Source organism: Lynx canadensis, chromosome A1 (assembly GCF_007474595.2).
Source record: "Lynx canadensis isolate LIC74 chromosome A1, mLynCan4.pri.v2, whole genome shotgun sequence".
Lineage (NCBI taxonomy): Eukaryota > Metazoa > Chordata > Mammalia > Carnivora > Felidae > Lynx > Lynx canadensis.
This window is the reverse complement of record NC_044303.2, coordinates 441,745-461,574: the sequence shown is the minus strand read 5'-3', so window position 1 is coordinate 461,574 and position 19,830 is coordinate 441,745. Positions and strand designations below refer to the sequence as shown.

At 37.6% G+C, this 19,830-nt stretch overlaps 1 protein-coding gene across 1 annotated transcript in view; it reads right to left on the bottom strand.

Annotated features, from left to right (window-relative positions):
- Window positions 1-19,830, bottom strand: part of RNF17 (ring finger protein 17) — a 119,672-nt gene that overhangs the window by 28,545 nt on the left and 71,297 nt on the right. The window contains exons 23-27 of the mRNA XM_030307187.1: window positions 19,620-19,738; window positions 13,881-13,971; window positions 12,605-12,720; window positions 10,693-10,979; window positions 9,214-9,377 (exon numbers count right to left, since the gene is read on the bottom strand). Coding sequence (XP_030163047.1) covers window positions 9,214-9,377; window positions 10,693-10,979; window positions 12,605-12,720; window positions 13,881-13,971; window positions 19,620-19,738 — 777 coding nt within the window. The remainder of the gene's footprint in view (window positions 1-9,213; window positions 9,378-10,692; window positions 10,980-12,604; window positions 12,721-13,880; window positions 13,972-19,619; window positions 19,739-19,830) is intronic.

The following is a 19,830-nucleotide window of genomic DNA, read 5'->3' as shown; positions in this document are numbered from 1 at the left end:
CAAGTTTTCTTTCTTTTTTTGTGACTGAATATTCCATTGCATGCATGTGTGCGCGTGTATGTGTGTGTGTGTACATATACATGCATCAACAGACCACTTAGGTTGCTTCCATATCTTGGCTATTGTAAATAATGCTGTAATGAACATGGGGGTGCATATACATACATATATATGTGTGTGTGTGTGTGTGTATGTGTATATATATATATATATATATATATATATATATATATATTGCATACAGCTTTTTTTTTTTTTAAATTTTTTTTTTTAATGTTTATTTATTTTTGAGACAGAGAGAGACAGAGCATGAACGGGGGAGGGTCAGAGAGAGAGGGAGACACAGAATCGGAAACAGGCTCCAGGCTCTGAGCAGGCAGCACAGAGCCCGACGCGGGGCTCGAACTCACAGACCGCGAGATCGTGACCTGGCTGAAGTCGGACGCTTAACCGACTGCGCCACCCAGGCGCCCCTGCATACAGCTTTTTGAGTGTTTTCATTTCCTTCAGATAAATATCCAGAAATGGACTTTCTGGATATGATAGTTCTATTTTAATTTTTTGAGGAACCTCCATACTGTTTTTCTGTAGTGTTTGTACCAATTTACATTCCCAGTGCACAAGGGTTCTCTTTTGTCCACATTCTCACCAACACTTATTATTTCTTGACTTTTTAATAACAGTCCTAACAAGTACGAAGTGATATTGTAGCTTTGAGGTGCATTTCCCTAAAGATTAGTGATTCTGAGCACATTTTCATGTACATGCTGGTCATCTGTATGTCTTCTTTGGAAACATGTCTATTCAGATCCTCTACCAAATTTCCAGATTGTTTTTTGCTATTGAGTTATATGGGTTCTTTATATATCTTGAATATTAGCACCTTATCAGATACATGATTTGCAAATACTTTCTCCCATTTGACAAGTTGCCTATTCATTTTATTGATGGTTTCCTTTGCTGTGGGAAATTTTTTAGTTTGATGTAGTCCTAGGTATTTATTTTTGCTTTGGCAGCCTTTGATGGGTCACCAAGACCCATCATCAAGGAGTTATTGCCTGTGTTTTCTTCTAGGAGTTTTATGGTTTCAGGTCCTTATTTCAAATATTTGATCCATTTTGAGTTAATTTTTGTGTATAGCATATGATATAATCCAGTTTCATTCTTTTGCATGTTGCCGTCCAGTTTTCCCAACACCTTTGTTGAAGAGAAGGTCTTTTCCCCATTGTATATTCTTGGTTCCTTTGTCATAAATTAATTGACTACATAAGCATTCGTTTATTTCTGGGCTTTCTAGTCTCTTCCACTGCATCTGTTTTTATGCCAGTGCCATACTGTTTTGATGTACTTTTTAAAGTTAATAAGGAATGTCAATAAGTGATTTTGCCCAAATGTTTTGAAATTAACATATTACTATTTAATTGGGTTGGTTCGGCAATCAGCATTTAAAAAAATGAAATAGAACTGAATAAAAGGTATCTGAGTACATTACAGGTAGTTAGGGTGAGTACAGTTTAATGTAATATATTTTTTTTAACATTTTATTTTTAAGAAATCTCTACACCCAACGTGGGGCTCAAACTCACAACCCCAACATCCAGAGTCACATGCTTCACCAACTGAGCCACCCACGCACCCCTAATGTAATTATTTTTTTTTCCAATATATGAAATTTATTGTCAAATTGGTTTCCATACAACACCCAGTGCTCATCCCAAAAGGTGCCCTCCCTCAATACCCATCACCCACCCTCTCCTCCCTCCCACCCCCCATCAACCCTCAGTTTGTTCTCAGTTTTTAAGAGTCTTTTATGCTTTGGCTCTCTCCCACTCTAACCTTTTTTTTTTTTTTCCTTCCCCTCCCCCATGGGTTTCTGTTAAGTTTCTCAGGATCCACATAAGAGTGAAAATATATGGTATCTGTCTTTCTCAGATATGGCTTATTTCACTTAGCATCACACTCTCCAGTTCCATCCACGTTGCTACAAAAGGCCATATTTCATTCTTTCTCATTGCCAGTAGTATTCCTTTGTATATACAAACCACAATTTCTTTATCCATTCATCAGTTGATGGACATTTAGGCTCTTTCCAGAATTTGGTTATTGTTGAAAGTGCTGCTATAAACATTGGGGAACAAGTGCCCCTATGCATCAGTACTCCTGTATCCATTGGGTAAATTCCTAGCAGTGCTATTGCTGGGTCATAGGGTTGATCTATTTTTAATTTTTTGAGGAACCTCCACACTGTTTTCCAGAGCGACTGCACCAGTTTGCATTCCCACCAACAGTGCAAGAGGGTTCCCGTTTCTCCACATCCTCGCCAGCATCTATAGACTCCTGATTTGTTCATTTTAGCCACTCTGACTGGCGTGAGGTGGTATTGCTTTGTATTTCCCTGATGAGGAGCGACGCTGAGCATCTTTTCATGTGCCTGTCGGCCATCCGGATGTCTTCTTTAGAGAAGTGTCTATTCATGTTTTCTGCCCATTTCTTCACTGGGTTATTTGTTTTTTGGGTGTGGAGTTTGGTGAGCTCTTCATAGGTTTTGGATACTAGCCCTTTGTCCGGTATGTCATTTGCAAATATCTTTTCCCATTCCGTTGGTTGCCTTTTAGTTTTGTTGGTTGTTTCCTTTGCTGTGCAGAAGCTTTTTATCTTCATAAGGTCCCAGTAGTTCATTTTTGCTTTTAATTCCCTTGCCTTTGGGGATGTGTCAAGTAAGAAATTGCTACGGCTGAGGTCAGAGAGGTCTTTTCCTGCTTTCTCCTCTAGGGTTTTGATGGTTTCCTGTCTCACATTCAGGTCCTTTATCCATTTTGAGTTTATTTTTGTGAATGGTGTGAGAAAGTGGTCTAGTTTCAACCTTCTGCATGTTGCTGTCCAGTTCTCCCAGCACCATTTGTTAAAGAGACTGTCTTTTTCCCATTGGATGTTCTTTCCTGCTTTGTCAAAGATTAGTTGGCTGTACGTTTGTGGGTCTAGTTCTGGGGTTTCTATTCTATTCCATTGGTCTATGTGTCTGTTTTTGTGCCAATACCATGCTGTCTTGATGATGACAGCTTTGTAGTCAAGGCTAAAGTCTGGGATTGTGATGCCTCCTGCTTTGGTCTTCTTCAAATTACTTTGGCTATTTGGGGACTTTTGTGGTTCCATATGAATTTTAGGATTGCTTGTTCTAGTTTCAAGAAGAATGCTGGTGCAATTTTGATTGGGATTGCATTGAATGTGTAGATAGCTTTGGGTAGTATTGACATTTTGACAATATTTATTCTTCCAATCCATGAGCACGGAATGTTTTTCCATTGCTTTATATCTTCTTCAATTTACTTCATAAGCTTTCTACAGTTTTTAGCATACAGATCTTTTACATCTTTGGTTAGATTTATCCCTAGGTATTTTATGCTTCTTGCTGCAATTGTGAATGGGATCAGTTTCTTTATTTGTCTTTCTGTTGCTTCATTATTAGTGTATGAGAATGCAACTGATTTCTGTACATTGATTTTGTATCCTGCAACTTTGCTAAATTCATGTATCAGTTCTAGCAGACTTGTGGTGGAGTCTATCGGATTTTCCATGTATAATATCATGTCATCTGCAAAAAGCGAAAGCTTGACTTCATCTTTGCCAATTTTGATGCCTTTGATTTCCTTTTGTTGTCTGATTGCTGATGCCAGCACTTCCAACACTATGTTAAACAACAGCGGTGAGAGTGGACATCCCTGTCGTGTTCCTGATCTCAGGGAAAAAACTCTCAGTTTTTCCCCATTGAGGATGATGTTAGCTGTGGGCTTTTCATAAATGACTTTTATGATCTTTAAGTATGTTCCTTCTATCCCGACTTTCTCAAGGGGTTTTATTAAGAAAGGTTGCTGAATTTTGTCAAAGGCCTTTTCTGCATTAACAGGATCACATGGTTCTTATCGTTTCTTTTATTAATGTGATGTATCACGTTGATTGATTTGTGAATGTTGAACCAGCCCTGCATCCCAGGAATGAATCCCACTTGATCATGGTGAATAATTCTTTTTATATGCTGTTGAATTCCATTTGATAGTATCTTATTGAGAATTTTTGCATCCATATTCACCAGGGATATTGGCCTGTAGTTCTCTTTTTTTGCTGGGTCTCTGTCTGGTTTAGGAATCAAAGTAATGCTGGCTTCATAGAAGGAGTCTGGAAGTTTTACCTCCCTTTCTATTTTTTGGAATAGCTTGTGAAGGATAGGTATTATCTCTGCTTTAAACTTCTGGCAGAACTCCCCTGGGAAGCCATCTGGTCCTAGACTCTTATTTGTTGGGAGATTTTTGATGACTGATTCAATTTCTTCGCTGGTTATGGGTCTGTTCAAGCTTTCTATTTCCTCCTGAGTTTTGGAAGTGTGTGGGTGTTTAGGAATTTGTCCATTTCTTCTAGGTTGTCCAGTTTGTTGGCATATAATTTTTCATAGTATTCCCTGATAATTGTTTGTATCTCTGAGGGATTGGTTGTAATAATTCCCTTTTCATTCATGATTTTATCTATTTGGGTCATCTCCCTTTTCTTTTTGAGAAGCCTGGCTAGAGGTCTATCAATTTTGTTTATTGTTTCAAAAAACCAACTCTTGGTTTCATTGATCTGCTCTATAGTTTTGTTTATTTCTGCTCTGATCTTTATTATTGCTCTTATTCTGCTGGATTTGGGGTGTCTTTGCTGTTCTTCTAGTTCCTTTAGGTGTGCTGTTAGATTTTGTACTTGGGATTTTGCTTGTTTCTTGAGATAGGCCTGGATTGCAATGTATTTTCCTCTCAGGACTGCCTTTGCTGCATCCCAAAGCGTATGGATTGTTGTATTTTCATTTTCATTTGTTTCCATATATTTTTAAATTTCTTCTCTGATTGCCTGGTTGACCCATTCATTCTTTAGTAGGGTGTTCTTTAACCTCTATGCTTTTGGAGGTTTTCCAGACTTTTTCCTGTAATTGATTTCAAGTTTCATAGCATTGTGGTCTGAAAGTGTTCCTGGTGTGATCTCAATTCTTTTATACTTATGAAGGGCTGTTTTGTGACCCAGTATGTGATCTATCTTGGAGACTGTTCCATGTGCACTCGAGAAGAAAGTATATTCTGTTGCTTTGGGATGCAGAGTTCTAAATCTATCTGTCAAGTCCATCTGATCCAATGTATCATTCAGGGCCCTTGTTTCTTTATTGATCCTGTGTCTAGACGATCTATCCATTGTTGTAAGTGGGATGTTAAAGTCCCCTGCAATTACCACATTCTTATCCAATAAGGTTGCTTATGTTTGTGAGTCGTTGTTTTATATATTTGGGGGCTTCCGTATTCGGCACATAGACATTTATAATTGTGAGCTCTTCCTGATGGATACTCCCTGTAATTATTTTATAGTGCCCTTCTTCATCTCTTGTTACAGCCTTTAATTTAAAGTCTAGTTTGTCTGATACAAGTATGGCTACTCCAGCTTTCTTTTGACTTCCAGTGGCATGATAAATGGTTCTCCATCCCCTCCCTTTCAATCTGAAGGTGTCCTCAGGTCTAAAATGAGTCTCTTGTAGACAGAAAATAGATGGGTCTTGTTTTTTTTTATCCATTCTGATACTCTGTCTTTTGGTTGGCACATTTAGTCCATTTACGTTCATTATTATAGAAAGATATGGGTTTAGAGTTGTTGTGATGTCTGTAGGTTTCATGCTTGTAGCGATGTCTCTGGTACTTTGTCTCACAGGATTCCCCTTAGGATCTCTTGTAGGGCTGGTTTAGTGGTGACGAATTCCTTCAGTTTTTGTCTGTTTCGGAAGACCTTTATCTCTCCTTCTATTCTAAATGACAGACTTGCTGGGTAAAGGATTCTCGGCTGCATATTTTTTCTGTTCATCACATTGAAGATTTCCTGCCATTCCTTTCTGGCCTGCCAAGTTTCAGTAGAGAGATCCGTCACGAGTCTTATCGGTCTCCTTTTATATATTACAGCACGTTTATCTCTAGCTGCTTTCAGAATTTTCTCTTTATCCTTGTATTTTGCCTGTATGACTATGATATGTCATGCAGAAGATTGATTCAAGTTATGTCTGAAGGGAGTTCTCTGTGCCTCTTGGATTTCAATGCCTTTTTCCCTCCCCAGATGCGGGAAGTTCTCAGCTATTATTTCTTCAAGTACACCTTCAGCACCTTTCCCTCTCTCTTCCTCCTCTGGAAGGCCAATTATGCGTAGATTATTTCTCTTTAGTGCATCACTTAGTTCTCTAATTTTCCCCTCATACTCCTGAATTTTTTTATCTTTTTCTCAGCTTCCTCGTTTTCCATAATTTTATCTTCTAGTTCACCTATTCTCTCCTCTGCCTCTTCAATCTGAGCCATGGTTGTCTCCATTTTATTTTGCAGTTCATTTATAGCATTTTTTAGCTCCTCCTGACTGTTCCTTAGTCCCTTGATCTCTGTAGTAATAGATTCTCTGCTACCCTCTATACTGTTTTCAAGCCAAGTGATTAATTTTATGACTATTATTCTAAATTCACTTTGTTATATTTAAATCCTTTTTGATCAGTTCATTAGCTGTTATTTCCTGGAGATTCTTTTTGGGGGGAATTCTTCTATTTTGTCATTTTGTATAGTCCTTGGAGTGGTGTGGAACTGCAGGGCACTTCCCCTGTGCTGTCTTGAATAACTTGTGTTGGTGGGCGGGGCCACAGTCAGACCTGATGTCTGCCCCCAGCCCACTGCTGGGGCCACAGTCAAACTGGTTTGTGCCTTCTCTTCCCCTCTCCTAGGGGCGGGATTCACTGTGGGGTGGCGTGGCCTGTCTGGGCTACTTGCACACTGCCAGGCTTCTGGTGCTGGGGATCTGGTGTATTACCTGGGGTGGATTGGCAAGGTGCACAGGGGCGGCAGGGCAGGCTTAGCTCGCTTATCCTTCAGAGATCCGCTTCGGGAGGGGCCCTGCAGCACTGGGAGGGAGTCAGGCCCACCGCCAGAGGGATGGATCCGCAGAAGCATAGCGTTGGGTGTTTGCATGGTGCAAGTTCCCTGGCAGGAACTGGTTCCCTTTGGGATTTTGGCCGGGGGATGGGCGAGGGAGATGGGGCTGGCGAATGCCTTTGTTCCCCGCCAAGCTGAGCTCTGTCGTCCAGGGCTCAACAACTCTCCCTCCCATTGTCCTCCAGCCTTCCCGCTCTCCCAGCAGAGCTGTTAACTTATAACCTTCCAGATGTTAAGTCCCGCTTGCTGTCGGAACACACTCCGTCTGGCCCCTCCCCTTTTGCAAGCCAGACTCGGGGCCTCTGCTTGGCCGGCAGGCCGGCCCTCTGCCCCGGCTCCCTCCCACCAGTCCGTGGAGTGTGCACCGCCTCTCTGCCCTTCCTACCCTCTTCTGTGGGCCTCTCGTCTGTGCTTGGCTCCAGAGAATCTGTTCTGCTAGTCTTCTGGCGGTTTTCTGGGTTATTTAGGCAGGTGTAGGGGGAATCTGAGTGATCAGCAGTACTCGGTGAGCCCAGCGTCCTCCTATGTCGCCATCTTCCCCAACCCCCTGTAATTATTTCTTAAAGCAGACCACAGGATAAACTTTAAAGATATCAGGTTAAGGAATGAAAAATTTATTGTGCATACTTGAAATGTAAAATGACCTTAAAAAAATAAAAAGTAATTATTAAAATACCAAAGTATAATACAAATTTAAAACAGAGATCTTAGTGTGAGAAAAATCAATGTTCACCACCATCCTATTTATTTAGATTCCATACACGTAAAGTTCATGTGTCATGACAACAATGCAAGTTTATTTATTTATTTTTTTCTGTGGGAGAGAGAGACAGAGACAGAGACAGAGCATGAGAGACAGAGAGGGAGACACAGAATCGAAGCAGGCTCCAGGCTCTGAGCTGTCAGCACAGAGCCTGACGTGTGGCTCAAAATCACAAACCGTGAGATGACGTGGGCTGAAGTTGGACGCTTAACCAAATGAACCACCCAGGTGCCCTGATTTTTAGTTTACTTTTATATTAAGAAAGAAAAAGGGTTACCTGAACAATTCAAATGTATGTGAAAGTGGACCCATTTGCATTTAAACACATGAATCTTTAAGTATCCATATGCTCAAATACTGAAAATTTGAAACCATTTCACTTTTATTAAAACGATTTAAAGCTTATAGTCCAGCAGAAAAAGCACACGACTCAGATTGGAAATTTAGCAATCAGATGCATAGGTATGAATGCCAGCATCACTACTCACTGATATGGTGACCTTGGGCTTGTCACTGGATCTAAATATCAATTTTCTTATTAGTAAAATGTGAATAATCTATTCGATAGTTGGAAATGAATTATAAAATATGAATGCACACATGCGAAAGAAGCTTAAAAACCTGAAGTGCTATGTAATTGTTAGGTATCATCATCAAATATGTAATAAAAGTCTTGTGCAAGTAGAAACAAAAGACTTTTCTCTTTAATTTTTCCTTCCTCCCCCAAGAATGTGGTTTTTCAAAATATGCAGTTCTCTCTGAAGACTTTGCATGAAACTCAAGTACTACCTCAGTATTCTGGAAAGATAAACTGTTACTGTGAAAGGGTAAATTAGCTGGGCTGTAAACAAATTTGCTAAGGAAATATCTAACATATTGGAAAACAAGCTGCCTTACTTGTTTGTGTACGAACAGGGCTGCCAATTACAAGTAAGTGGTACCATTAAGGCACCAAAAGCCAAATCTCTACCTGGAAATATTTTTTGATTATTCAAGTTAATAAATATACTTTAAAGTAAAAATTCTTATTCATTCATTCATTCATTTATTTTTGAGAAAGCACACACATGTGTGCATGTGCAAGTCGGGGAAAGGCAAAGAGAGAATCCCAAGCAGTCTCCATGCTGTCAGCACAGAGCCTGATGTGGGGCTAGATCTCACAAAATCATGACCCAAGCTGAAATCAAGAGTCGATGCTTAACGAGCTGAGCCACCCAGGCCCCTATTTAAGTTCTCTCTACATCCAACATGGGGCTCAAACTTATGACCCCAAGATTAAGAGTCACACACTCTGACTCAGCCAGGTGCCCTGGAAATAAAAATTCTTATTATGAATAAATGTATAATGTATCTGGTCTTCCTACAAGACTGAACTCATTAATACATGTTTTAATCAAACTTTCATTATTTCTACTCTAAAGATCACTTAACATTATAACATTTAGCCTTAAAGTAGTCACAAAAGTATACCAGACTCACCTTAATACTGCCGCCAACAACTTCCATTACCTTGCCTCGATACCATATAGTATCTGATCCTCTTACTGCACAGGCTTCTCCCTTTTTCCAGAAATAAGGCTCCAAAAGACCAAGGCATTTTAAATTACTTTGAATTTCATTCATCATTTTTGTTAGCTCAAATTCTGAAGAAATTATTAAAAATAGAAAGCATTTAGGAAGAATTTCCTCCCATTTTCAATATGAAATCATCAATAACCTTTAATAATCTCATCACCGGGATAATAGTATAAGGAACTACTAGAGCTTTAATAAAAATATAACTCCTTCAGTGGCTTCCATACGTTTCAAAACATGGAACTAACAGCATGTAAATAATTATTCTGATCTCTGGTTATAAATGTAAGCATTATTTTGGGAATAAAGCATGGTTAAAAGCTCTAAACACATTAACAGATAGCCTAATATAAAAGAACTACCATGTTAAGATAATGTCATTTTACCAGCATACTTAAGTAAAGTAGAACACAAGTCAGGTGTTACTTGATGCTTAGATAGACACAACATAATTCTGGGATATAAAATTAAAATTCTAATGTTGCTATTTGCTGCTAATTGGCTCATCATTTCCACAGTAAATACATATCCCCATAACTGATACCACTGAAGGCAAAGTATGGGGGCAACTGCCACATCAGTTCTACCACTTTAGTTGTGTGATCTTGTTTCTTTACCTCCATGAGCCTCAGTTTGATCTGTAAACCTGGTATGACAGAACCTGTCTCCATTATCAGTATTGCGGGGGATTAAATGTAAAACATCTAGCACATTGCCTGACAACGTTAACAGTCAACCAGCTTTAGCTATGACTATTCACTTCTAGAATAGCAAATTGCACAGATCTGTTTTGTGTTTGAATTAGAAAAACAGGGTTTAGGAGGTCAACAAATGAGACAAAAATTTCAACAAATGCATAGCCATCATACCCCTATCCATAGCTGGAATACTTATTATGGAGCTAATGGACTTAAATACCCATGAGTGCTAGAGCTGCTGTTAGTTACAAAGTATGCTGGATGCACCCAGGTTGTAGTAAGGAAACATTTGTACATAAGCCTAAAGAGATAGCAGGAAGGAGATGAATATTCTCAAAGGGCTCCCAATCTCCAGTCATTCGTTGTGGTTTCTTTCCTCATTCTACAGAATATGAACTTTTATATTCTTTTCTCTTGGAGAGCTCCCAAACTTGCATAAGTGCCAGGTCCTACAAACCTGGAACCAGCTCCATGTTTTTCTTATGCCCAGTGTCTATCCCTGATGTCTCAACAAATGATTTTTATGTGAAAAGCACTTTGCAGGAGTTATTTTCACAAAAAACCTGTGAAAATGAGGTTAAACCTTGCCCAAGGTATTTCAATCTATGTATACTTCATAGAGAACTGGGCTGCTAGCTACTACTTTTAGTGATTAATCAATCCCACATAACATAAAAGATATTACCTGACAACTTAGGTACTACAAATATAGTTCCATCATCGCCAATGCAGCTGACTGTTGCCTCAAATACTTTCATGTTAGGAATAGCTGGTGGTTTGTAGCATCCAGTGGTTCTTGGTTCTGGAATTTTCTGCTTAAATTCAGATACCTTGTGTTCACTGATAACAGCAGCAGCTTTTTTGTCAGGGTCAAAGTTAGTCTTAATACACTTTGTAACCATTGAATCTTCTTGTTCTGGGGGGATTTCCAAAGACTTCTCAGATGAATGGCTGTTATTTAATTTTTTAATTCTGTAACATCCAAAAAATAATATATCTAAACATGAGCAAATAAAAACATTCTTTGGAAAACGATATAAAGAGAGTCCTTCAAATATACTAGAAATTTAAAGAAAATATTTGTTCTAGTCTAGGATACATTAGTCTAATTTGTTACATAAAAAAGAGCATAATTTAAGTTATAATAAAAATTGTTTTAAATTATAAATCAGCTTGAGAAAAAAGTAATATAATCTCACTTAAATGTTTTAAATTACTGCCTCATATTTACATGTTATTCTGTCTTAAAATCTCAAAGTATATTACAAGTATTGTACAATTAACTAGATCTTAAAGGGAAATACAACATCTTCAGGCTGATTCTAATTTAGTCCACAGACAGAACATACACACATTCTATCAAAATAATACAAATAATAAGTCCCTTAAAAATAATTCAGCACTACTGAGATAGTGTCAGTGGTAATAAGCTATAACTCATAATTTTTTTACTTCCTGTCATTCCCTTCCAGTTAAAAAAATGTACGCCTACTATAAAAAAAAACCCTATAGGAAATATTGTTTATTTTCATAGAATTGTAGGTTTTTGTTTCTTCTACTTTCTTGTATTTTCTTTAAAAAAAAAAAAGGAGATAAGCACTTGTGAGACAGCTACATAATTCTTCAACTAACATCGTTCCCACTTGGACTTCAGCCTTGAGACAGCTGATAGTTTTAGTGCCGTAAAAGCAGTAAAGAACATCACGGTGGTACTCGTTAGCAGTATTAACTTGCCTAGCACTTTCCACTTTACCATTCTTTTACCAAGGAATTGCTTTAGCCTAAAGCCAGTGAACCTGAAGAGAGACACATGCAGGGTATCTTTACGCAGAGCCTTGCTGTATGCCAGTACACGCTACCATGCTTACCTAACTACTTCATGCCCCATTTTATTTTTGATTTCTCATTCTCCTACCATTACATCAGGACTGGGGTCCTGGCCCAAATAAGTTAATTTATAATAGTGCAAGATAAAAAAAGAGATCTGGCCACGTATGGTACAAAGTGGCTACTTGGAACATGTGTTTGCAGTTCTAATAGGCCTTGTATCTAGAAGGCGAGAAATAAAAAGCAGCAGCTAGGGCTATAGCAATATCCTCATCCTTTGCCTCTTGTACCAATGGTACCTTAAACCACAAACTTAGTACCTGAAAGGTCTTTAAATTTAAATACTGTTCAATTACTTTTCTGCTATCCATTCGTGTTTCACATAAACACATTTTGGTATATACCTACCACAATTTCCAACATAAAGCTTCAACATTTCTGTCTAAGCAAATGATGGCAAAGGGCTCAGATATGGTACCCAGTATGTAATTTTTTCCTTTGGTTTAGAGTGTAAATGCCAAAGCAAAAGGGAAAACATAAAAACAGAAATGTCAGTAGGGATTTAAAGATGTAAGAGCTAATGAGCCTGAATAAAGAAATAAGCAATCCTGAATGAATTTATTTCTGAGCTGGCTTCTCAAGGTTAAGTTTGTAAATCATTAGGAGCAAACAAGATGAAATTCAGGTTTGAAAGCACACAGATATAAGGATTTACACAGGCAAGTAAGAAGCCTTCATTATAAACTGGTGTTAAAAAAAAAAGTACATACCTCCTTTCTCTCAAAGCCAAACCCTTTTTAATCAAATATTTAGAAACATCGACACGCTCTCCTTTCTCATCTCTGCAGAAAATTTTCACAGGTAATGGCCATGTTGTATTGTTTTCCTGCAGTGATTTAAGAAAACAGTAAATATGAAATACTAAAAGGAAACCTTATAAACAACATACTTCTCACAGGCACTTCCTCCACATTTATCCAAGTCAGAAAAATAAATTTCCAACCTAGTAAAGTTATTTTGGTACCTGACTCTATCAGAGAGAAAATAACATGGAAGAGAGTCAAGTGGGACAGATAGTTGGTTTGTGAAATGTGTCAGGAAGACCTGTCTTATCTTGTTTTAAAGTTTATTTATTTTGAGAAAGACACTGAGTAAGCAGGTGTGCATGAGTGGGGGAGAGGCAGAGAGGGAGGGACAGAGAAGAGACAGAGACAGAGAGCAGGTTCTGCAACATCAGCGCAGAGCCCAAAGCAGGGTTCAAACCCACGAACTGCGAGATCATGACCTCAGTCAAAGTTGGACGCTCAACTGACTGAGCCACCCAGGCACCCCAGGAAGACTTCACTGTCAAGGTGAAACATGGGTGTATCTGTCAGGGGAGGCAGACTACAAACTTTTCTTTCAGCCTAGAACAGGCTGGGGGAACATAAGTTACAAATTTGTCTATCTTCCTAAACCGTTTGCAAATTATAGAACTGAAATGTATTTTCCCAGGTGTGCTGTGTGTGTGTGTGTGTAAAGAAAGGAAAGTGCTGCAAGGCCTATATACTCTGCTTCACATGGAATTAGGAAAATAGAGAAAGTACACATAGAAAAAGTAACACGGAAAAATTACCTAAGAAAATTCTAATCATTAACACAATAAAAGGTATCCCATTGGAATAAAAGTAAAGAAAGAATACTTTTAAGGGTTCTGAAAAAATATATCCCTCTTCTCAAACCTATACTTACACAAACACCCATTTTTATGCATACAATCAATATGATTTCACTAGAAGACTAACTCTTCAGTTTGTAAAGAATAGCAAAAGGCTTTAGAAATGCTCTCTAGCATGTTTTTTGACATGCAAATTATCAACTCAAGATTATTACTTTAGAAATGTTTTGATTAATTCATATAATCATCTATGGGGTATCTATAATAAACAGGTGTTATAACTTGAAATAAGACCAAAAATGCTGCCAAAAAATCCAAATAGTTTGCTGTTATTTTCTCAACAATAAATTGTAGAAAACATCATTGTAACTGTTTAGCCCACTACACACCTGTAAGATTATGGTTGCTACAGCTCCAGTCAGGTACAATGAAAGACAGTCACAAGCTGTAGCTGTCCACTTGTCACTCCCACCAGTTGGTCTAAAACAACAAAAACAGACAACTTGTTTTATAACAAATAGCATAAGATACAGAAATATAAAAGAACCACTATATGTATATATTCATATATATATGAACAAACTTCATATGTAGTGAGAAATCAATTAAAGCATGGCTTCTGTTATTTTCATAATTTTCTTCTGTTTTCATAGACTTTTGCTTATTCCTCTCTATTCTACTTAGGGATCATATCATATGCTAACATGTATATCTGTTCTGCAGCTACACTGAGAACCCTTAAAAAGGTAATGTTTTATGTACTTTTTTTTTTTTTTACCTATTATGTACATTTCATACATGCTGAGTAGACTATAAACTCTTGAGAGTGGGGATAACGTATTATGTGTTATGTCCATCATCATATCCCTAATGCCTAGGATAGTGCCTGGTACACAGAAAGCACTTTAAAACTATTTAATGGAAATTTAAAAAGAACAATCCCTTTGCAATAATGATTCCACTGCCCAAACATTTTTGAAAGCTTTTTTCTGGAATTTAAATCTAATATGAATTGCTACACATGAATATTAGCCTCAATAATTTATGGACAATTTATTTTTAATATTCGTGGTAAAAATGTTCAATAGGGGCGCCTGCGTGGCTCAGCTGGTTAAGCATCTGACTTTATTTATTTATTTATTTAATTTATTTAAATCCAAGTTAGTTAACATATAGTGTAATAATGATTTCAGGAATAGCATCCAGCTCTTGATTTCGGCTCAGGCCAGGATCTCACAATCATGAGATCAAATCCTGTGTCAGGCCCTGCACTGAGCGTGGAGCCTGCACAGGATTCTTTCTTTCCCTCTCTCTCTGCCCCCTCCCGCTCACGCGTGCGCTCTCTCAAAATAAGTAAACGTTTAAAAAAATGTTCAATGAATATTGACAGGTCAATGAAAAGCAGAATATTCAATTTCCTCGTCTATTTTAGTTTGTGGAATTGAAACTGACTGACTTTCCATCAAATCCGCCTCCAAAGAATAAAGAACTAGTACCATGAAAGAGATTACAAGTATCATAATGCAGGCTCTAAAGGTTCTCTATACATGATTTCTAGATCTGGAGTTTCCATGGAGTCGACCTATCGGGTAAACAACTAACCTGGCCAATCTTTTCACATTAATGAGTGAACAAAACCAACTGTGCATGTAGTTTGACCAAGTAGGATTTAGTAAATATGCTACACTATTTACTAAGAAGCCCAAATGATGTTCTTAAGAATTAAGAATTTAAATTATCAGTGACTCTTAGAATTAGTTGTGGTTTTCAAAATTTATTATGACGATATTCAAATAAAAATCAGTGTTAACAGGGGCACCTGGGTGGCTCAGTTGGTTGAGTGTCCGACTTTGGCTCAGGTCATGATCTCGAGGCTCATGAGTTTGAGACCCACATCGGGCTTGCTGCAACTAGCCTCTCAGTGCAGAGCTCACTTCGGATCCTCAGTCCCCTTCTCTCTGCCCCTTCCCCACATGCACTCTCCCCCAAATAAATATTTAAAAATAATCAGTGTTAACATTAAGATTTTCTTATGCTCTATTATGAATATACATTTTGTAAATATTAACTTTTAAGATTATGAAGTATTTACAACATTAAAAAATTCTTTGGTCTGTATTCATACAACTCTGTTTCAGTTGGGAAAGATGAAAAGGCTCTGGAAATGGATAGTGGTAATAAAGGTTGAACAACATTGTGAATATGTTTAATACAACTTAAGTGTACACTAAAAATGGCAAAATATATATGTTTTGTATATTTTACTATAAGAAAAAGATTTTTCAGAAGGGTAGTAAATCATAGTGATTAGAGCTCCAATTCTTCTTTTAAAACATCTACCTATTTATTTGTCTATAGCAGGGGAGGGACAGAGAGAGGCAGAGAGAGAATCCCAAGCAGGCTCTGGACTGTCACCACAGAGCCTGACTTGGGGCCTGATCTCACAAATTGTGAGATCATGACCTGAGCCAAAACCAAGAGTCAGGCGTTTAACCAAGCCACCCAGGCACTTTGCTCCAATTCTAAATTCAGACTTGTTTATAATCCTAGCTCAAAAGTTAATAGATGTATTACTCTGGAAAATAACCTCTTGAAGACTCAATTTTCTTATCTATAAATAATACCTTATCTATAGCTTAAAGGTTTATTGTGAGGATTAACTAGAGTAATGCCTGTAAGACAATTAACACAGGGTCCAGAAGTGCTAAAGGTTAGCCAGTATTAGACTCATGAAATAATGGTATCCCATTTGAGTCCAAAAGATATAATTCAAGGTGTGTATAGGAACACATTCTCTACATTATTGGATACAATTAAAGGATTGATGAATTCTGTTCAATTGCTCTGATTGAACTGTTCAAGGTAGAACTGAAAATTAGGATAAAATATTTTTTTAATTTTTAAAAAGTTTGTTTTTGAGAGAAAGTGCATGAGCGGGGGAGGGGGAGACACAGCATGTGAAGCAGGCTCTGCGCTGACAAAGAGTGCCTGATGTAGGGCTCAAGCTCATGAGCCATGACATCATTACCTGAGCCAAAGTCAGACGCTTAACTGACTGAGCCACCCAGGCGTCCCCAGGATAAGAATTTTTAGGATGGTTGGCCTGAAATTTCCATTCCAGGGCATTAAATTCTTTCAATTTATAGAACAAATTTATTGATGTGGCCCCACAGTCACTCTTAGTAATCGCAGACAGTGGAAAAGGTACCTGAAGATTAATGTTCTGTGCAAACAGGCAGATTATGGAAACTACTATTGATAAGCTCTTCAAGAACATTAAATAAATGGTCTACCAGCAATTAGAACAGAAAGGGGTCACTAAGAACAAGGTATCCTATTGTGGAGACCAATTTTAATACAGTGTAGGGAAATACTAGTGACTAAAAGAGATGTGCTCCACAGCAGTGAAGTCAGCTGGTCTTGACTGTTCATTTATTAGGGCTGGTATAAAAAGAATTACTGTCATGATGCCCCTAAGATCTCTGAGTTCCAATTCTAAGATTCTATAAATCTCTTATTTTTATTAAAGTATAATTAACAAAGTTATGTTAGTTTCTAGTGTACAACATATTGATTCAATAATTCCATACATTACTCAGTTCTCACCCTGGTAAGTTTGTCACCATACAAATAAAGTCATAACATTATTGACTATATTCCCTATGCTGACTTTTCATTTTATGAAGGGAGTTTTTTTAATTTCATTTCCCTTTATTTTATAAAGGGAAGTTTATACTTCTTAATCCCCCTTTATAAAATTCTATAATTCTTATTACAAAGAATTAGATTTATTTCCATGGATTTATCAATGAAGAAATGTGTCCTACAAACAGAAAACTGCCACTTCTGTATTTTTCAAAAAGAAATCTGAGGATAATACATACCCATATTAAGTCCCATAGGAATCTTCTATGAACAGTTATATACAAAAAATTGGGACAAATGGATAAATTCTTAGAGACATAGAATCTTCCAAGACATAGTCAGGAAGAAATAATCTGAACAGACCGACTGGTGGTAATGCAAGTGAGGCAATAAAAACAAACAAACAAACAAAACAAAAAAAAACCCAAACCTCTCAACAAACAAAAGTCTAGGACCAGATGACCATACAGGTGAATTCTTCCAAACATTTAAGAAAGGGATAATAATATTTACCCTCAAACTATTTCAAAAGTTAAAAAGGAAGGAATACTTCCAAACTCATTCTATAAGGCCAGCATTACTCTGGTACAATGGGATATCACTTCACACATCTTCTTCATCCACTCATCTACAGGTTGACAGGTTGCTTTCCTATCTTGGTGAGGCTACTGTAAATAATGCTGAAATGAACATAGGGGTGTGTATGTCTTTTTGAATCAGTGTTTCAGTTGTGTTTTGATAAATACCTAGAAGTGGAATTGCAGGATTATATACTAGTTCTATCTTAAATTTCTGAGGAACCTCTTTGGTGTTTTCCATAGTGGCTGCACCAACTTATATTCCAACCAATAGTACATCAGTTTCCCTTTTCTCTACATCCTCACCAACATTTGTTATTTCTTGTCATTTTGATAATAGCTATTCTAACACGTGTGAAGAGATATCCTATTGTGGTTTGACCATCTGTAAGTCTTCTTTAGAAAAAATGATCTATGTGTAAGACCTGAAACCATAAAAACTCTAGAAAAGAACACAGGCAGTAATTCCTCTGACATTGCCCATAGCAACATTTTTCTAGAGATATCTCCTGAGGCAAGGGAAACAAAAGCAAAATTAAACTATGAGGACTACATCAAAATAAAAAGCTTTTGTATGGCAAAGGAAACAACCATCAAAACAAAAAGACAACTTACTGAATGGGAGAACATATTTGCAAATGATACATCATCATGTTTTAAATGAAAGAAAAGTTCCTGTGCTTTTAGAAGGAAGAGGTAGATCACTATTGCTTTCCTAGCTTCATGGCTCTAGAACTCTCTGGTGCTGTTCTCCCAAAGTGACAGAAAATATGGCCTCATACTTTGATATCTTGCTCCTCTCCCCTACTTTTATCTGCATCTTTTCTTTCCTTTGCCCCAGTGTCTGTCTTGCTCAAATTAGGCTCTATCCCCAACAGTTTCTGCTCAGTGTGAGGTCACGGAAGAGAGCATCAGTTTACTTCCAAAGGTTGTATGGCTAAGGTTCCAGCACCACAAAAATGCGGCACATTATAGATCTCTCACATCCAATTATGAAGAGCATCTTGCATTATTCCCTTCTTGGTCTTGGTTGTTGTTCTCAGATTGGCTTGCATGCTCCAGTGAAAACCTGTTGCCAATTCCTATTCTCAGAGCTGTTAGAATCCCAGTCAGCCTTCCTTCCACACAAATGCCGATAACCCTAAGGATCCATAAGGGCATGGTGTACCACATGGTGTACTTGTTTGTATTTGGGGCTTACAGAGGGAAACCTAGTTGTCTACTTAGGTTTTGGAGATTGACTGTGCTGTCTTTAGTTTTGCTATCCAAACTGCTGTGTGTTTATGGTAGAATTCTACTAGATTCAAAAAGTATTTCATGCCACTTTCAGAATCCTAATTCACTTTTTGGTAATTTATATATTTTTAGCTTTCCATGCAATGCTAAGCTTATAAAATATACTTTATTTCTATCTGCCTATGTCCTTCAAGTTTTTAATAATTTAACAGTTTGAATCTACCTAGATACCCATGATACTCACCTATCTATATTCCTTGGTACCTCTAAAGTTTATGTGCTCCAAATTTTTATCTTTCCCTCTTCTTAAAACCTCAAAATTAACTAGATTTTTAAATAACTGCTTATTTGTGTGTGGGGGGGGGAAGAGGGAGGGAGGGAAAAAATACGAGTGGGGGAAGGGCAGAGAGAGGGGGGACAGAGGATCCAAAGTGGGCTCTGTGCTGACAGCAGAGAGCCCGAGGTGGGGCTTGAACTCATGAACTGTGAGATCATGACCTGAGCTGAAGTCAGTCACTTAACCAACTAAGCCACCCAGGCGCCCCCCAAATTAACTAGATTTATGAAATTTCAGAATTCTAGTAAAATTAAAACTGACAAGAACCAAACAAAAAAGAAAAATACTTGTAATTATTCAATAATGAGAAAATTTACTCAGCTAAAAACTACCTTATATCAACAAGAGAGCATTCCAAAGATAATCTTCCCATTGTCCTTAGGTTTTCTTGAAGCTCTCGTAAACAGGTAATATTCACTACTAGTTCAACACCCACGTCATACAGCAAAACCTATGAAAATAGTAACTTTGAGTCTGTGGAAAGACAGTATTTCAAAATGTTTTTCACAAATTGAATAGCATAATAAAAATTAGATTTAAAAA